The 19,341-nt window shown below is 31.9% G+C and overlaps 3 protein-coding genes across 5 annotated transcripts in view; 2 read left to right on the forward strand and 1 right to left on the reverse strand.

Annotated features, from left to right (window-relative positions):
• LOC130893793 (SLIT-ROBO Rho GTPase-activating protein 1-like) overlaps window positions 1–19,341 on the forward strand; it is a 94,901-nt gene that overhangs the window by 55,743 nt on the left and 19,817 nt on the right. For all 3 annotated transcript variants that reach the window (XR_009059247.1, XM_057800179.1, XM_057800168.1), the window contains exons 2-3: window positions 12,263–12,446; window positions 18,849–19,014. Coding sequence is in view for 2 of the 3 variants with exons in the window: in XM_057800179.1 (XP_057656162.1) it covers window positions 12,263–12,446; window positions 18,849–19,014 (350 nt within the window). In the remaining variant the exon portion in view is untranslated. The remainder of the gene's footprint in view (window positions 1–12,262; window positions 12,447–18,848; window positions 19,015–19,341) is intronic.
• Window positions 5,819–8,241, forward strand: LOC130893870 (putative nuclease HARBI1). The gene is made up of 2 exons (XM_057800302.1): window positions 5,819–6,434; window positions 7,185–8,241. Exons 1-2 carry the CDS (start codon window positions 6,021–6,023, stop codon window positions 7,908–7,910), a joined length of 1,140 nt encoding a protein of 379 aa, XP_057656285.1. The 5' UTR covers window positions 5,819–6,020; the 3' UTR covers window positions 7,911–8,241.
• On the reverse strand, window positions 6,458–9,373 carry LOC130893873 (uncharacterized). The gene is made up of 4 exons (XM_057800314.1): window positions 8,935–9,373; window positions 8,261–8,505; window positions 8,005–8,137; window positions 6,458–7,030 (listed from the first exon to the last, which is right to left on the reverse strand). Exons 2-4 carry the CDS (start codon window positions 8,503–8,505, stop codon window positions 6,515–6,517), a joined length of 894 nt encoding a protein of 297 aa, XP_057656297.1. The 5' UTR covers window positions 8,935–9,373; the 3' UTR covers window positions 6,458–6,514.

Raw genomic sequence — 19,341 nt, forward strand, 5'->3', positions numbered from 1 at the left:
CTGATTATGACTTTCTTATGATAAATATATTCATTTACGATAATAGATAGTTACACGGAGTTATTCGCATGGCAAAATTCGGATATCCACACTTTCCCCATTTTCTAATATCCTAGCTCATATAGCATAACTTTTTTCTTTAGTTACTTCATCTATATAAACGTGAACAAGAGGGGGCTCACGTTATATCCGTGCTTTGCTCACAATATAGTTTCAAATGGTTACTGATCCCTCTTATATAATCATTTGTATGTTTATATAGGTTTTACATTCTACCATCCATATCAGACACCTATATTTTTCACCTTTTCCAAGGCTTCTGTCCATGTCTGAAGCAGCAGTTTATTTTTTGTCTTCTCTGACGACTTTACATATATAGTTGCAGCTAGGCAAAAAATTATTGTAATTATCATTGAATTTAACATTACTTTAGAAACTGTGCATTTTAGTTCCAAATATATATCTTACAAAAAGCATTCATGATAGGTATTTAGCATCTTGTCAACTCCTAACAATTCTCTACTACGATATCGCGGATAAATAGGTGTAAGAAGGAGAATATGAAAAAGTGCCACTTTAGAGAGGAATTCGATTTTTGACAATATATGCTGGAGAAGCGTGGACACAGTTATTATTATAAAATATATTTGGTTAAGAAGTGATTCAGTTTTAACAGAGTAATATAAAAATGTGTAACATAGTAACATAATAAATATTAATGGATGTAGTAATAATAGCTAATGCCATTCAAATCAAATATAGTTATAATATCAAATTATTGGGCTTTTCTGTGGTTTATCCACATTTATACTCTTTAAATATATCACAACTATTTATTGGGATGAAAGAAAGAGAATATTACAAAGGTATATACATACTTAGTTGTATTATCAGGGTCAAACAACAAAAAGAATGAAACAGGAATGAGGCAGATGTTTATGAAATATTAAATAATAAAAGGGAAAATTAGTTCACTACCTGAGAGTAACACGAATGAATGAGTTTTGTAATAACGTCGTCGTTAAACTTTTACAACGAAAATTGTCTACACTGTAAAAACTATCTTCAAGAAAAAATATTTGTTTTGCATAATTCTTCATCATTTAATGTTTCAAACATGTAAAGAGATTTCTGTACTTTCGAATTGATGATTGACAATGCGACTAATAAACAAAATTACAGTGGATTTCTGCAAAATAAAGATTATAATCGCCTTCAAAATATTGACAAATCGAATAATTATAAAAATTGCCACAATAATATCAAAATACAGTTGGCAGTTGTTGGTATACGAATAAGGAGCATTTGAAAATTATAATTATTTACAGTTACGTTTAAATGAATGAAATAGAATTATGAAATTTGATAATCATGTTGCTTATGTCTGTTTCATCACTTATATTTTCAAAAATTATTTTTTAATTTTTTGTCCTATTTCCTGGTTTGTTAATTTGAGTCAATAGTTTCCTGTAATTTCTTTCTCTTATTTGTCATTCCCCCTACCTACTTTTTCCCTTTCTTTACTTCTATTTCCTTTGATTTATTTGCTCTTTTATCTCGTTCTCCCTTGTGTGTGTCATTACCATCACAATTTCATCTTTTTTTTTTATTTATTTTCAGTGACTTGTATTGTCTTTCATAAGATATAGTATAATGTCATCATCCTTTTATTCCCAAAGCTGGCTACAAAAGACAGGGTCGATAAGGTGCGCGCCATTTCAGCTTGTAAACTGGCGGCCTCAACTTAGTACATCACCAAACGCCACTTCTTAAGGTCAGCACAGGTCGGATATGAAAATGTCATCCGGTTTTCCCCAACGAAAAAATTGGCTAAAAAACCTCGGCTGAAAAACGGGCGCGCGTGAAACCTTTTGTAACGTGGGGTTTAAACCTCAAATAAAAGCAGTGTTATAGCGCAAGAAGTTTTGCTTAATGGAAAATTATTTTTGATGTCTCCATTCAAAATATCTGTTTGAGCTACCCGAAATTAAAAAAAAATCATCAGGATACGATGAAAACTCGCTGAAATATAATCATTTATTATCGCACGCTTGATTTTATAGCTCCTACTCGAGCCGCCGCCAACAACGCAAAAAACGGGCTTCCCTTTTTTTTAATTAATTCACTGCGCCAATTATCAATTGATTTTGATCAAATTTTTCTTAAAAATTCTGGGAATAGTTATACTTTTTGATAAAGTTGCTCGGTATTAAGTAACAACTCGTGGTGTCCCAAGAAACTGCTCTTGTTGCGCTTCTTTCGATTGATTCCAGTAATATTTACAAGACAGTCATCGAAGTGGTTTCCAAACCATTAGTACTCCGACCGACTTTCCCTATTCCCGGAACTCCGCTCTCGTAAATGCTCTATACAAGTTTTACAGACAATATGTGGTGCCCAGGTTTTATCTTGATCACCAAGCTTAACACCAAAATATCCAAGATAAGCAAGCTCTCTTTACAAAGTCACTAATAGTTTTTCTGTTTTCCAGTATTCTCCACATATATAGCAAACAATATCAGGATGATGTACACAACTTATTCTACAGCAATTCACCTTAACAATCTACGTTTTATATTTACTTTTCAACAACTCGTTACTGAAGAGAAATTTCATACGACACTAGCTTCTATTCACAAACTAACCTCAACTCTCAACTGCAGTTGAAGTTTCAAAGGCCACTTCAGATACTGTACAGCTCCATCTATTGGATTGCTATGGAACTAACTGGATGACACTAATAAGTAGGATTAAATCCCACAGTTTGTCAACCAATCAATTATATATCTCATATTGTTAGTCTTATTTTTGTAATAAATGAATTAAAATAATAATTATATTTTAAAATAATAAGTTATTTCATGAATTTAATTATTTTAAATTCAATTTGTTACAAAAGAAGACTGACAAAATATACAAGAATCTATTCCTGTACAAATTTCACAACACCCATACTTGATAGTATTAAATAGAAAAAATCATTGATAGATAAGTGAATTTATCTAAAAATCTAGAACTGATACAGAAAAATTGCTTTCATATTTAGATTCAGCAATAGAAATATAGTTAAAATCAGCTCTCAAAAATACTAGGCACCCAATAAAAACCTGTGTAATTATACATTGAAATATTTAGCTCTCGGTTTCTTATCTTTCTCTGCTCTGTGTCGTTAGACATCACAACCTCGATCTAAAGTCTAAGATTTTTCCCATTTACGAGTATGATAAATGAATATCACCTTCAAGAACTTTATTTCAGGGCGTATTATTTTCATCACGTCCTGTGTCACAAAACATTCTAAGAAATCAAAGTCTAATCCTAAAGAGGCTCACGTTACTTTAAACTACCAAATCAATGAAACTCTCTTAGTTCGTGTTGAAGATACCCTAACAGGTAGAGGAATTTATTTTTAATAGTCCCTCATTACTGTATATTGTATCTTACATTGTCGTCCCACGTCAGGTGTGATTTTAAGAGTTCGTTTTTCGTTTACTAACAAGCTAGCAAGTTTTATCATTTTTAATGATGTGTTTCAAAATGAATCAATCTTTTTTACATATTTTGTTTTGATGTTCTTATAATTGTTTAAGGGTAACGCACTACTGGACCATGATTTCATAATTATTATTCACTTTGGCAGAAAATTATATATAAATTGAGGTATTAGGAGGTAGAAAAATTTTTTTTTGTCTTCAACCCTCTAGTATGTAAGTTTTGTCGAAATTGAGTATGGTAAAGAAATGAACACTATTGTTCTTAGTGTTTTTCTTGCTAATCTTGTCAAAAGTTTGTTTTATTTTATTGTAAACTCTTATGTGGTTTGAAATTATACCCATCGTATCTAATCAGAGAGTTTCCTTTAGCGTTAGATGATGTTTGGCTTAATTTCGTATTGTAACTGTGTAGCGATCACGCCACGTGCCCTCGCATTTAAAAATATATAATACAGGTACACATTTATGACAATATTTTCTACTCAATAACACAATAATCATTCCTAATAACCCTAATAGGATGCAATTCACTTTATCCTCTCCGATATATCTGGTACACGTTTTAGGAAATTCCAACAATACTACATCCCTCTACCTACTATATTGTTTCTTGGCATTCCTACCTATTCTTTACCTCCACGTACACAGGTGAGACGTTTTGGATTGAAAAGAAGCTCACATTTTCTCGGGACGGCGAAGCGAGCAGATCTTGAATGCCGAGTGCCACACTGCTCCTATATATTAGGCATGCGTGATTTGAGTTAATCTAATGTTTGTTTTGTATATATTTTTGGGTTTATTGTTTTATTGATATATATGGATAAATTCCTTCAATTTCTTAGACCTTAAGAAAAGTCGAAACGTCAAAATATATGTTTCTTTTGAAAACTATAAAAAAACTGATTTTAAAACAGAAGAGACTCAAAATCAAGAACATTTAGATGTATTTATATATGTATATATAGTTAAGTTAAGTCTTTATCGAACTTTGCTTATTGTGCTACCTCTTCACTGTCCCCGGCCCTAGGACTAGCGTCCATAACTGGTAGTTTCCAAAACTATTATAGAATTCGTGGGTAATAAATTCATCATTCTAACATTCTATCAACAAATCCGTAATTTGTTTTGTATTCTCTCTTCTTCAACAATGTTTTTTTTCTCTTTGAGCGCAGATTTTCTAGTTTTTCTCCCAAACAAAATGTAATTCGTGTAATTTGTCTCTTTTAATATTAATAAAGTTCCGTTTCGAAAAATACCCAGCACTAGTTTAACCTAAGCTGGTAACATTTTTTGTAATTAAAATGAATGCACTTTTTTTGGGAGTAGTTATTTCATAGTATTCATGTCTATTTGAATAAGTTTCCTCCCAGTTGACGTATTAGTTGCAACTAGAATACTTCTATCATTGCGTTGTTTCCAAAGTCTATAAATTTTTATTCAATACCGCTCATATTTGAAACTTTGGAAACTCTACTCCTGATAGTACTCTTGAAATGTTCATGTACCAGAGCTTTATGTACATATATTTAACACTGAAGTTTTTATTGAATTGTATTTTAATTTCATAGGAATATAATTAGACGTTGACGCGGTTTTTTCCACAAATTCAATTTTTAACACCAATTATTGCACGACTAACAATTGTATGTTTCACAATCAAAAGATTATACAAACAGAAATGTTAATCTTAACGAAAATCAATTCACAAGTTGAAGACTAGTTAAATTGATGGTAGATTGTAAATATTTTCCGAATTTCATTTCGTTTCTGTTACTCGAATTCTAATATACAAACAAACCAATCCAATCTTAATGAGGCATAATAGTAAAAAATACAAATAACGTTGATAATAAGCAGATTTGCAAAATAATCCGCAACGAAAATATTTAACGTATAGTTGTGCCCTGTAGATAAATATTTTAACGGCTGGTGAATAAATTAATGTATATTCCAGATTAATTGTTTTGAAAAAATGTATTCATATATTGAGAGAGTTATTCACTGACAAATCGACAATAGCTCGTTAGCTAACAGTTGGTTGGTTCATGGAGAAAAACATGTTTACTGGAAGTAGCGTTTGCCAGAAAACAATTTTTTCCGCTGTGTTGAAAAAAGTCTAAGTTGATTGCATTATTCCTCGAATTCAAATCCTACAATGGATATTAAATCAACATAAATATCCATAAATGTTATTGATTAGAGTACACTGATAAAAAAATGTCTGAAAAACTGAACTAATGAGTTCCAACTGAACTTGAGGTCAATGTATCTACTAAACAAATAATCGATAATGTTCTGAAAATGCCATAATATAACTTGGAGCGTTTAAGCAGAGCATACACGGTCAATAAAACTGACAGTAGGTATTGATAAAAGTACTGAAGGTGCCCTTCTTCAGTATTTTCTGTGATTACACGATCATTATTACTGAAAGTATTACTGATGTTCGTTTAATTCACACGGTCATTATTACTGTCAATATTATTCGTCAGTTCCCGCTTTCCATCCTTTAGTAGATAACTTAACATGGATAGAGCCTGTTTGGCAATAGTTATAGCTTCTGCTGTTGTAAAAAAAAGAAAAAAAAGAAGAATATGGGTTAAGGATTGGCTGTTGGAAAGAGACAGGTACACCCATTTAAACCTATTGAATGAAATAGTAGTTAAAAATCCTGCAGATTTCAAAAATTATTTTCGAATGAGTGAAACAACGTTTTTAACTTTATTGGACATGGTTTCACCTCATATTAAAAAGCAAGACACTAATATGAGACAAAGTATCAGTCCAAAAGAGCGACTCGCTGTTACTTTGCGATACCTGGCGACAGGAAGAAATTTTGCTGACCTCAAGTTCTCAGCATTGATTTCCCCAGCAGCAATTAGTTCAATGATAATTGAAACATGTGAAACTCTCATCTATGTGCTTCGAGATTATATCAAGGTAAGTTGAACAAAAAAATTCAATTAGTAAAATATTTTATTAGTATGTATAGGCATTTATACACTTTACAAAATTTTATTTTATTCAGAAAATGTATGATAGTAGTCCTTCAAGTTATTTTTTGATGAAATGCCGTTATCATCGATTGGATCATAATTGTTATTATTGTTTAAAATCATAATTTTTTGGGGGGAAGTGGTGGTGGTAGAAGGGACATGGACTGGACTAGGAAGGGTTCCGTTCAGTATTTGGGAAGGATTTGATGAATGGAGGCAGGAAGATTGCGGCTCGTTGATTTTAACGGAGTTGTGATGCAGATTCCCCATTGTAGCCTCAAATAAAATGTCGTTTATGGCCTTTTCGGCAAGTATTTTTTGGGACGCATCCAAATTTTGCAATTTTGTAGCCCAAACTTTCGCTAAGTTAAGATTGTAATCTCCTTCTTTTTCCTTGGTCAGGTACTCACACGCTAAATTCAGCAAATCTGATTGTTTATTACATTTTTTTTGTTTTTTGGATTTTCTGTTGTAATTTATTGAAGTCGAAGGCTGAGTGATAACATCGTCCTCTGGAATTATGTTTGTAGTTTCTTGAGCCTAAAAAATAAAACAAGAGTTAAAAAATTCCTCGATGTTCATATTTCATGCTTTAAAAATGATTGACATTCTTTGTAACTAATTACAGCAAATTTTTATTACTACTAATAATAACAATCTTATTATTATTTAAAAAATATTTTTTTTTTTACAGCTTCCCTTAACAGAAGAGGAATGGTTATTAACTGCAGCAGAATTCAGCAAGAACTGCCACTTTCCTACTTGTCTCGGAGCTCTTGATGGAAAGCATATCGCCATAAAAAAACCGGCTAATACCTCCTCTCTGTATTATAATTATAAAGGACACTTTAGCATTGTTTTAATGGCATTGGTCAATGCAAATAAGGAATTTATAATGGTGGATGTAGGAGCTAATGGTAGGATCTCCGACGGTGGGGTCCTCTTTTATACAAAATTTTGGGATTTGTTTCTAAAAAAGCAATTGCATATTCCACCTCCCACAAAGTTACCAGGTTCAGAGGATTATTTTCCTTACGTTTTTGTGGCAGATGAGGCCTTTGCTTTGCACTGCAACCTTATGAAACCATACCCTCAAAAAAAATGTACAAAGGAGCAAGATACTTTCAATAAACGACTGTCCACAGCTCGATGTGTAGTCGAAAATGCCTTTGGCATTCTCGCATCAAGATTTGGTGTGTTTCAAAAGCCAATAAATCTTGGTCCTGACAAAGCAACAAAAATTACACTAGCATGCTGCTATCTGCATAATTACTTAAAAAAGGAATCTCTAAACTTTAGTGCACAAAACGAAATTGAAAGCATAGATGTAGGGGCTAGTCTTCGTGAAGAACATAGTAGGAATGCAAGCGACGCAAAATCCACAAGGGATAAATATTGTACATATTTTAATCTTACATAATAATTTGTCATAATACTTTTGCAAATGTTAATTTTTTATTTCAAAAAATTTAATACTGAAATTTATGGTAAAAACCAAACAATCAAAATCATACCTGTTCCTCTTCCTCGTTTTCCACATCAATCGACGAGTGGGTTTCGAATGGCTGCTCGATTTTATCAAGAAATTGAAGAGCATAAAATACCCATGACGACGGAGTGTAAATGTCTTCGGTACCACATCCAGACCTTTAATAACATAATAAATTCATTTCATATTTTCTTTTTTATATAATTATTATAAAAACAACTATACCTAATGCCTAAATAAAATTTTACTAAGAAAATCAAAATGTTGGTATATATTCTCACCTTTTCGAAGATTCAATTTTCTTAAGTTCTTTTCGAAAATTTGATCTTAATGTATTTATTTTTTTCCTGACATCGGAAATTTCCGCGTTAGGTTTTATTTTTTTGTACAAAGGCAATAATTTATTTAAGGCTTCCATCCTTTTATTTTTTTTCATGTAATTTGGATCTGTGGAGCTCCACAATTCGGGCATGGATTCAAAAGTATGAATAAATAATTTAAGATCTTCGTCCATATTATCCTCCATCTGCAAATTATTTAACAAAATGTAAATGAAGTTATGATTAATATTTTCGTTATTAACCCTCCGAGTACCATGGGGTCCTTTTGGGACCCAACACTTTTACGAGAATTTAACTTTCTCTGCTGTATGACCTTTGTAAACTCCGTTTTAAAATATTGTTTCTTCAGAAAATACAAGAAAAAACAAGTTGCACCTTTTATTTATTTTTGGGCATAAGTTAAAAGATGAGTAAACTTGAAGGTAAAATTCATTATTAGCATTCAAAAACATGTGAAAGTACCAAGTTTCAACTTCCTATTCAATAACCCAAGATTTAAAATGGAAAAAAATATTTGGGGTCCAAAAAGGACCCCTGTGGTACTTGACTTTCATGAGGACCGTGGTACCCAGAGGGTTAAATTCACAGTATTTTAAAAATAATCTTGTACTTACTTTGGATGCACGAGTTTTTGCACAATTTAATAACTGAGGAAGATAAATTTATCGTAATTAAACTTAATTTAACTTAATTTAAATAACGTAATTTAACTTAAATTCGTAAGAAAATAAGCAGGCTTCACGTTTTCAGAGAAAATAAACGGCAACTCTACAAAAAGCAAACCAACGTCGAACTCCAAGATTTCATCAATTAGATGGCACGTGTTTTCACAACCTAAACCCGCCTCATTACTGAAGAATGAAGCAAACCCGGCCACACGGTCATTATTACTGTCAGTATCCCCACTACTCGGCGACCAGAACTGAGGAATGAATGGATTGAAGCATCAATCTTCAGTACCCTCTTCAGTACTTCAATACCTCGGATTACACGATCAGTATTACTGACAATATTTTTCGATACTGTCAGTATTATTGACCGTGTATGCTCTGCTTTACACAGTATGACAGACACAATACACGCAATAATACCTTCAAAATAACTGGTGTCGCTTTAATCTCATACTAACATATATATATATATATATATATATATATATATATATATATATATATATATATATATATATATATATATATATATATGTATATATTAAATATTTTTATATACATCAATACCTGATGTCTAGTTATTTAGCATACGAAATATATATACAATGTACACATGGGCTGATGTTCAGCTTTATAAATTAATTAAATTAATTAGTAATTTCTGGCCATGTGAATTAAACATAGGTATGTTCAGAAAGCAATAGCTTATAACGTATAACACCCAAACTCTTCATAACTATTTAGCGTTAGGATCAATGTAGAATAAAAGTGGTAGAAACTATGACAAATAGTAAAATGTTTGTTAGATGCACTGAATCTTGTTACGTAATGCAGAGAAGCTAAAATCGAAACCACAAAATACAAACGTATCTATATAAAATGAAGAAGTACTTTAGCATATCAAAAGAAGTGCAGAACTGATATGTTAGTACAACAAGAGAAATTATAAACTACAATTAAATATGAGAAGTAAGTAGTACATAATGACTGAAAGCTCACCAATACCTAATAAATAACATTTTTTTTACTTAATGAGATGGATATTCACATGGTTATTGTAATGAAAGATAATAAGATTCTTCAACCACAGTGTGTTTACTTTTATTTTGTTTTACAATATATACAGTTTATCCCTCAAAGTAATTTCATTTTCTAGCATAATTTTTCTCTTTAGATTAAATCTCTACCTTGTATAATCTTATAATAACAATACGACTAGATTTTTACGAATATTGATTTCAAATTCTTCTGATTGTCTATAATAAATCTAGGTGCTCGTGAATTGCTAATTGGTTCCTCCTCCTCCTCTTTATTTGTATTTTGTTTATGGATATCTGTATGAGAAACAATCTGCCATTTTATTTAATATACGAGGCATAAGTAAGTACCGTTTTGGAATTAAAAAAAGAAGTGCAAAGATATCGCAATAATTTTCTTTTTACATGAAAGCCTCTACCTTAATCTACTTTTCTACATAATTTCCGTGAATATCGAGACACTTGTCATAACGTGGCACCAGTTTTTCAATACCCTCCTCATAAAATTCTGCCGCCAGACTTGTTAACCACTGTATCACAACTGTTTTGACTTCGTTATCGTCTCGAAGACACTGACCGCTCAGGTGTTTCTTCAAGTGCAGGAACGCTAGACGCCAGATCAGGGCTGTAGGGAGGATGATCTAGAGTTTACCGTTGACAAGATTTGATGAGATCTTTGGTCCGATTAGCCACATGCAGCAAAACGATACCCTTACTCAACTTGCCACGTCTTTTGGTCTAGATTGCACGACGCAGATTGTTCAATGTCTCACAATAAGACGCTGCATTGATTGTCTCATTACGAGGCCAAAACTCCACTAGCAATACTCCTTTTCTGTCCCAAAAAACTGTGCACATGATTTTCTGGTCAGAAATTTTTTTCTAACTGATCTTTTGAAAACAATCGACTTTCTTTTAATTAGAATCTCATAAACGATGTAGAACCGAGAACGTTTATATTATATTTAAATATTTGAATATTTATGTAATGCATCTGAGTATTCAATTCTGCGACGGTACTTAATCATTTTGCTATTAAGTTTTCTTATAAATAGATTTTCATTATAAAAATGATTAATTATATTTATATAAAAATAAAACATATATTCCACATCACACAGAAGATCATCACTGAACAAGAAAAATGTTTTTGAAAAGGATATGAATACATTTTGATTGCATTCTTGTGTCTGGTAGAATGCAGCGATTAAAGCTCGGGAACTGAATAATTCTATTGTATTCTTAAACACGACGGATGGTCTAAGTAAAATGGAAAATACTTAGAGAACAAAGCGACATAGTATCAGCGATATTGACAGAATGCACTACCACACTAAGCAATATGATTTTCGAAAAATTTTATAACTGTCTAGTTACAAAAATATTATCGTTGAAACTTCATATTTAAGTTACTATTCAACCTGAATGATAGCTTGAATGTGAAGAAAAAAAAATCGGGAATCTTAGTTGTAGAAGCTAGCGCTAGCTAAAAAAAAGCTATTGCCAAGAAAAAGGTATCGAAGCAGCGATTTTTTGTATAGCACTTGAACAAATTACAAAAAATGGGCTTAGTTGGATTTGATTATTCATACTTGAATCATACAAAATTACTACTAACGTTTTGTCCGTCCGTTCGTCTGTATACTCTATATAAGCGATATCTCTTCACAGGAAACATGTAGCGAGCTCAGTTTTTTTTTGCATTTAATTCCTGTATAACTAAAGTGTGCCGAAATGGAAGAAATTTTATGCATTGTCAGGAAAAAAATCAGTTAAATTAACAGAAATGAGATTTTTCCCATATAAGAGAAGCTACAATAAACGCAACACAATAATCGATGAAGTCTTTGAAAAATTAAGCACTAACAACATTGTAAGTTGTATTTATTAATAATATTTCATTATTTCATAAACCGATTATCATAAGAATTGTCAAGGAATAATATTTTTCTCGTTTTATTTATATATTATATAGAATCAGAAAACGATAACTTGGTTATGAAAACGCGCGACAAACAGTGTAATTGCATTAGAGTAGTGGCAGTTTAAACAGTGTATTCAGTATGAATATCGCTAATTATTCCAGAAATTCGAATAAAAAAAGATAAAATGAACCGAAATTAATAAAGAACTCTTACATAATTTATAATAAAGTATACTGCTTCCAAGAAAATTATTTTTAAATTTTGTTGGTTGAATTGCTGTGATTTTAATTTTTGGTTTCGTCTTTTTAGATATTCGATTGCAATTAAACGAACAACTAAGATGTCTAGATGTGCGTATGGAAGCGCAAGTTGCTCTTCTAACAGAGATTCAAGATGTTTTCCGCAGAAGAGGTGAATTGGAGCTAGATTATTCAAAAAATCTTGACAAATTAGCCAAAACGCTTTTACTTCGACATAAGGAACAAAAACAAAAGTAAGTGTTGAGAATATTTACCAAAAATACTTTTGTTATATTTTAGTTCTACAATATTTATCTCTGAATTTCATTTCACTCCAATAAGTATATCATATAAACTGAACTATTAAGATTGTAAATTCTTCTGATCTTCATTTCTTTTTAAATGTTGCATCATGATAATTATCCATTGTGTGTATATATTGGCCAATAATTTGTATATAACAAACGTGCAGGAAGAAACAAGAGTACGGAGTACGCATTCTTCATGTGCCCGCACTTCTTCAGCATGCCTCGCCACACTTGGGATGCTAAAATAGGAGTAGTAGTGATGCCTGAAAATATTTTGAAGTCTATGTTATCAACGAAGACTGCCTAGATAGCAGCGAGCAAGTTCGCTGTTTCGCTTTGAAGAGAAAAAAAAGGTGAAAGGGTAAAATAGAGACTGATGAAGCAAATGACGGAAGAACTGTATAGCTAGGTCCTCCCTCCGCGAACTCTCGACGGTCCCACAAAGGAATGAGAGACCAGAGATTTCTCTGTTCATTCATTCATAAATTAAGGTACAAGACGAAATATCCGAACTTTTTTATTTCGCTTTAGCAGCGAAATACAATTACTTATGAAGTACTTTTATCAGCAAATGTTCAAGTTTCTATCGATCAAGACTTTGTTGATTAAACTTACCTTGAAATTGTAGATCATATCGCGTACATGTTCACATCTCATTGGCAAATTATATATACCACTATTGAAGAATAGTGGTATTTGAAAATGTGCAGTGTTGCCAGTACTAACTCGTTTAAATTTGTGGCATCTAAAAATATAAAGAGTGGCCCTTGCATTAACTTACGAAAGCTTTAAATTGAGGAGAAAATTATTTTTGATACTTTAGTTTGACACGGAAAAACTAAAACTGCAAGTAAAAATCCATAATTTACCACAGCAATGGACGAATAGTACAAGTACTAACATGATCACTACTTCTGCATCTAACATCCCAGAAAATTTGAGTGATTGTAAGGAATAACTAGCGGAAATCTTTTCTCAGATGATTGAAACTATAGCGAGATAAATGTCAATGATGCTGACATATCGACCTGATAGCCGATCACAGTTGAAGAGATATAAATGAAAAATTTTGTAATATATACTGAAATTCATATGTTTCTGGTAATAAATACCTTAATATATGTATATGGTTTTTCATTGGCAATGGGAATAAAGTGAAATATATACAAATAGAATAAAAAATTATAAATGTAGCCCGCCGGCACCGAAATGTTATTTGATTCTACTACGGTAGAAGTAGAAGAATGTTCAGGTAAATCGTAGTGGTGTCGGATCATAAACAGATGTTATCCTCAAATATCTCGAAAATATCAACTATACTTCTATTTAGTTCTCCTTACATAGACATAAAGACTAACTAAATATAAAGAGTGAAGTTCGAGTTTATTGCTGCAATGACATGTACCAAATGTGTTTCTACCTTTTACATAATGTTGTGAAGATCTGATATTGAATTAGTATGTGATTGTTATCATCTTTATTGTTCTGGAAATACTGACAGGGCACAGCCATTTTGGAAATTTTTCTATATCGAAAAGATTCTATTTAAGGATTATTGAAATATAACGTGTAATGCAAAATATAAATTATGTATAATCTCATGTAAAAATTATGAAACGAATGTTAATACGCCAATCTGTGGGTTTAACGATAACCATTTGATATCAATTTCCTGTTTGTTGCCTTTAGCCAACATGTCAGGATGATAATATAAACTTAAGCATTAGTAATTAGTTGCATTAAACTGAAACACTAATTTGATAAGAACTATATTGGATACTTAGAACTAAGAAAAATTTATCTAACAATATCCTCAGTTTAAAATGCATTGTAATTAAACTGATATACAACAATCCTTCTAATATATGCTAAAGATAAAATATTTTGACACATAGAACTAGATATTTGAAATGATAAATTATTTTGAAAATTTGAATGACATTTTGTGAGATTGGAAGAAACAAATGAAAATTTTTTGAATTAAAATTAAAAATTAAATTAAAACTACCAGTATCACCTGCTAAATATATGGGAGTAGCATACCAAATGAAGGGCAGAATAAGTGATATAACTTATCAGCCTAAGTAATATAGACACAATTTTTAATATTTAAAAAACGAATTGTTCTGTTATGAAACTTAAATGAAGGTTTTAGGAAGAAATCACTAGGGAAATACTTACAAAGTAAGTAAATTTTCATAACATTAATGAAAAATTCAAATTCGAAATAATTTTTTTTATTCATATTTAACGTGCTCGGCTACTATGGCTTACACAGGTGCGATTACGATTATATTAGTATATACATAGAACATACATTAACACTTTATCAATATATGATTATTGTTCTATATTTTATGGTAAAGATTCACATTCCTTAGAAATTGAAGTACGAAAGAGATTCGCTCCATGTCATTCAGGATGTCTTTGTAATTTGTCTTGAATTAGAACTGCAATCTTTGGGAGGCATATTTGTGGCATTTAGTTAATATGTGCTTTAAAGTCAAATTGGAACTTCAGCTGGTGCAAACGGGTCTGGCCGTAGAAGACATCAGATAACCATGGGTGAGCTCGAGTGTCCGATTCTTATCCGTATTACAGTGGCTAAGTCTCGTTTGGAGAGGCCTGTGAAGCTACTTGGTTGAGTGAGATGTTTAGAGTGTAAGGTAGTGTTTTTGCTGCCACGTTTTCGGGTTTTTCTTTTAGAGTGAGATTTTAAGTCCTTATGGATAGTTATGTTACCGGTTCTGGTATGAGTTTAAGCAATTTTTGCTTGTTGGTTTGCTAATTTGTTACCTACGATTCCAATGCGGGAAGGTAACCAGATGATAGTAACCGTTATTTTTAGTGATGATAAAAATTGATAGGAGTCATCTATAGATTGGACAATATAGTGATCGATAAATATGTTTTTAATAGATGAAATTGAGTCTGTAGATATTGCAATCTGCTTATACGGAAGGAAGATGAAATTGATGGCTTTTAGAATGCTAAATAGCTCACCTGTATGAACTCTGGTGGAATTAGAGATGATTTGATTAAAAATTGTGACGTTGTAACTGTGCAGCCTATTCCTGTTTCATTATAGGAAGCATCCGTATATAAAATTAGATCATAGTTGCCACTAATTGTTATTTCATTGGTGTAATGATTGATGGTTGATATAAATTTTTATAAATTTTTAGTAGTGGTTATGAATTGTGGGTAGAGAGTGCTTAAGGGGTTAGATGATACCAAGACGGTATAGGAAAGAAGTAGTTGCTGTCATCGGATCCAAAGTGGAGGCTCATTGGCTTCATAGTTAAGGCTTTCTATAGGGCTAGACATAGACGTAAAGCTGTATTATGCACCGAGTATAAATGGTCAAGGTCAGATTTGGAGGCAGATATATATATATATAAATATACATATATATATATATATAAATATACATATATATATATATATATACATATATATAAATATATATATATATATATATATATATATATATATATATATATATATATATATGTGTGTGACAACCATAATCCATATTTGAGCGAATTAAGGCTCTATATATTTTGAATAGAAAATTTTTGTCAGCTCCCCAATGGTAATGTGAGAGGATTTTGATAACGTTTAATAGTTTGTAGCATTTGCCTTTGATGATAAAGACACAGGGTGATATTGTTGATGGTCGTCTACTAAATTTAATAATTTTGGATTTTGTTGCGGATAGAGTTAATCCTTATAGAGTCTTGTATTTTTGTTTAGTATATTTACTGCTGACTGAATTAGACTAGTAGTAGTTGTGATGGAAGAACATATAAACGAGACCAGAGCAGAGATCGTTAATAGCTATATTAAATAGATGGGGGCTTATATCGGACCCTTGGGGGACACCGTCATTTTGGATATAAGTCGACGATAGAGTGCCATTAGCAGATACTTTAAAAAATCTAATAGCTAGGAAAATCTTAATAAAACAAAATATGTGACCATCGATATTGAGTGAGGTTAATTTATTTAAAATTGATTGTCTACTTATGGTATCAAAACCACCAACAATATCGAATATTTCTTGTTTTTTGTGCCGCAGTATATGGGATTGTAGAACAACTAGATTGTCTTGAGGTGATCTAGTTCACCGAAATCCGGATGGCTCTTTGGAGATTACATTGTTTTACATACAACAAACCAGAGGAGAAGTTTATTAATAATTTTTTCCAATAGTTTACACATGGTACAAGTGAGTACTATAGGGCGAAAAGGGTTGGGAGAGGTAGCAGATAGGTCGGGCTTCTTAATGGAAATTACCGTAGATGTTAGCCATTGGTTGTGAAATTGGTGGGTGGACCATATTAGATTGTAATCTCTTCTAGAAGCTTATGTAAGCCACCAACCGAAATATACGGGATATCATTTGGTCCGGAGGCAGTATTTTGCAGTGTGATAGGGCTGAGGATTCTTTTAAATAAGAGAAAGGACAGTTGAGAGATGTAATATCTCAGGGTATAGATATTTGCTTTTGAACTTAGATTGAAACGTTTTTGCCTATATATTGCATATTTCCGCGCTGTCATTAATTACAGTATTGTTATACGAGGGGCATGGAATTTTGGTATTGGTATTGTTTCCTTGAATTTGCCTAATTTGGTTCCAGACTTTAGAGGAATTTGTATTCATATTAATGGATGACACATAATTTCGGAAGGAAGATACTTTACTTTGTTTTATAATATAACGGGTTTTGCCTCTGGTTCTTTTGAGATTTATTAGATATTAGATAAGATTTTCTAGTTAATGATTTGTTTCGACGGTATAAATTTAGCGCAATTTTCGGTTGATTTACGGCGTATGTGCAGTTGGAGTTCCACCATGGTGCAGTTTTTCGATTTTGAGTAATAAGATTTTTACCGGTGCAGGTTGGCAGGTTGTCGTTCATATTATCTGAGAAAGATAAAACAGGCTTCTGTTTGGAAGGTATAATTAATCCAGTCAACGTTGTTTAGGCGCCTATACGAATTGAGTAAAGTGTCATTTTGACTGGGATTATTAGAGGATATAATAATGGGATAATGATAACTGTCATAGAGATCATTGGCAGTGTGCCAATTTAGTAAGGGAGCAAATTTGGGATCACTAAAACTGATATCAATGGAAGAAAAGGTATTCAGCAAAAAGGAACCTGTACAATTGTACGTTTTCGGTAGTTTTTCCTCTGATCATTGTGAAATTTGATCCCGACATTGTGTTGTGAGCGTTGAATCCACCAACTACAATGTAAGGTTGGGGAAGTTCGTAAATTAGGTCGAGAAGTTTAGTTTATTTTAAGGTGTAGTTGGGAGGAATATATAGCTGCAGATAGTGAATTTATATGGGCACCAGGTGGTAACAGCTGTAGAAATAAATTTTTTAAGTTGTTTTCTATGATAAATTAATATTTGAAATTTAGTCAGATCTTTGCGCTTGATGCACAGAGATTTTATGTTACCTTCCAATTTGGTTAGCTTCAGTCTCAAGTCTCATCGTTATGTTATATCCAGACAATTTCTTTTTTTACTAGTAAGAAACGCTACCAATACTTTTCTTGCAAATTTGATTAAATTTCGATATTTGATATGTTTCTTCACAAAGTCATGCCAGCGCATCTTTTATATAAAAATGAAGTTTTAACTGACTCCTCATTCTTAAAGAGTCGCGTCAACTTACCTTCTTCATTAATTGAAAATCTTTGATTCAGATACGAACAAATGGGTTGTTTAGCGGAATGTCAAAGCGTCCGGGAGTCCACTCGAAGCCTGCCGTCTGCCGCAGGAAAATTAACCAAAAACCCAGTTGATATTTTGGTGTGGTTAAACGAATTTATAATATTTAATGGCCGCAATTATTTTTCTTTCAATTTTTGCCCCGAAATCTGACATACTATTTAAATGGCCCAGAGCAATAGGGTTAAACACGTGTCGAGTCCATTTTCAAATTGCCTCTTCACAATCAAATCGCCCTCTGTGGGATGTGGGCCCAACGTTAGAAAACACGATCTACCTACTAATTGTTATTACCCGCACATTGATTGAAAATACATTGTTTTTGAATTTTTTGCTACGATGTAATTTTAAATACAGAATCATAACAAACTCGATTCTTGAGTGCCACCTCAAAGCCACAGTGCCGTTAAACATAATAAGTACGGAGTACAACGTCCAGCGCGAAATGAAGCTGTTACAAGAAGTTTTTAATGGAAGAAGCACACATTTTGTTGCAGTGCTGTGTATGGTCAGCATAATTATAGAGATATAAAATTATCTGAAACTTAGTATTCATACACGTTACTTTTTGAATTGAATAGTTGTTGTGTTGTTTCAGAAGAGAACAGTGGCCTTTATTTTCAAGTTATACGTGTTGGCAGCAATTGGTTGCTCAAACAAAGAATTTAAGTAGAGATCATGCTGCCTTATCCGAAGTTTATTCTAATCATTTGGTTGCCCGTCTCTCACAAGTCATGGAAGATGTACAGAGAATTTATAAAAGGGTAAGATTAAGCTTATTCAACTATTTATATTTTCCTTTGGAATGAAGATGTAATTTATATTTGAGGGTAATTATTAAGGAATATTTAGCAGAAAAAAAATAATTTTCATTCATAATACACACGAAAATCAAAACTATTAGAACTAAAATAATGTATACATTAGTAAACCTACAATACATTTATAACATATTTTGATGATCCTGGATTCCAAAAGAACATTATATAAATATCTATATATTTTGTGTTATAAAATAAAGTTCAGTAAAAATGTAAGCATGAATAATCAACTAAAAGAACTTTTAATGAATTGAAAAATTTACAGGGTGC

The sequence above is a fragment of the Diorhabda carinulata genome, chromosome 1 (assembly GCF_026250575.1).
Source record: "Diorhabda carinulata isolate Delta chromosome 1, icDioCari1.1, whole genome shotgun sequence".
NCBI lineage: Eukaryota > Metazoa > Arthropoda > Insecta > Coleoptera > Chrysomelidae > Diorhabda > Diorhabda carinulata.

Excerpts from the sequence above, each read along its gene's own strand:
- LOC130893870 (XM_057800302.1), top strand. The coding sequence starts at position 6,021 with ATGGATAGAGCCTGTTTGGCAATAGTTATAGCTTCTGCTGTTGTAAAA. Across the intron at positions 6,435-7,184 it reads TGCTTCGAGATTATATCAAG|CTTCCCTTAACAGAAGAGGA; the intron begins GTAAGTTGAACA and ends TTTTTTTTACAG.
- LOC130893873 (XM_057800314.1), bottom strand. The coding sequence starts at position 8,505 with ATGGAGGATAATATGGACGAAGATCTTAAATTATTTATTCATACTTTT. Across the intron at positions 8,138-8,260 it reads AAAATTGAATCTTCGAAAAG|GTCTGGATGTGGTACCGAAG; the intron begins GTGAGAATATAT and ends ATGTTATTAAAG. Across the intron at positions 7,031-8,004 it reads AAAACGAGGAAGAGGAACAG|GCTCAAGAAACTACAAACAT; the intron begins GTATGATTTTGA and ends TTTATTTTTTAG.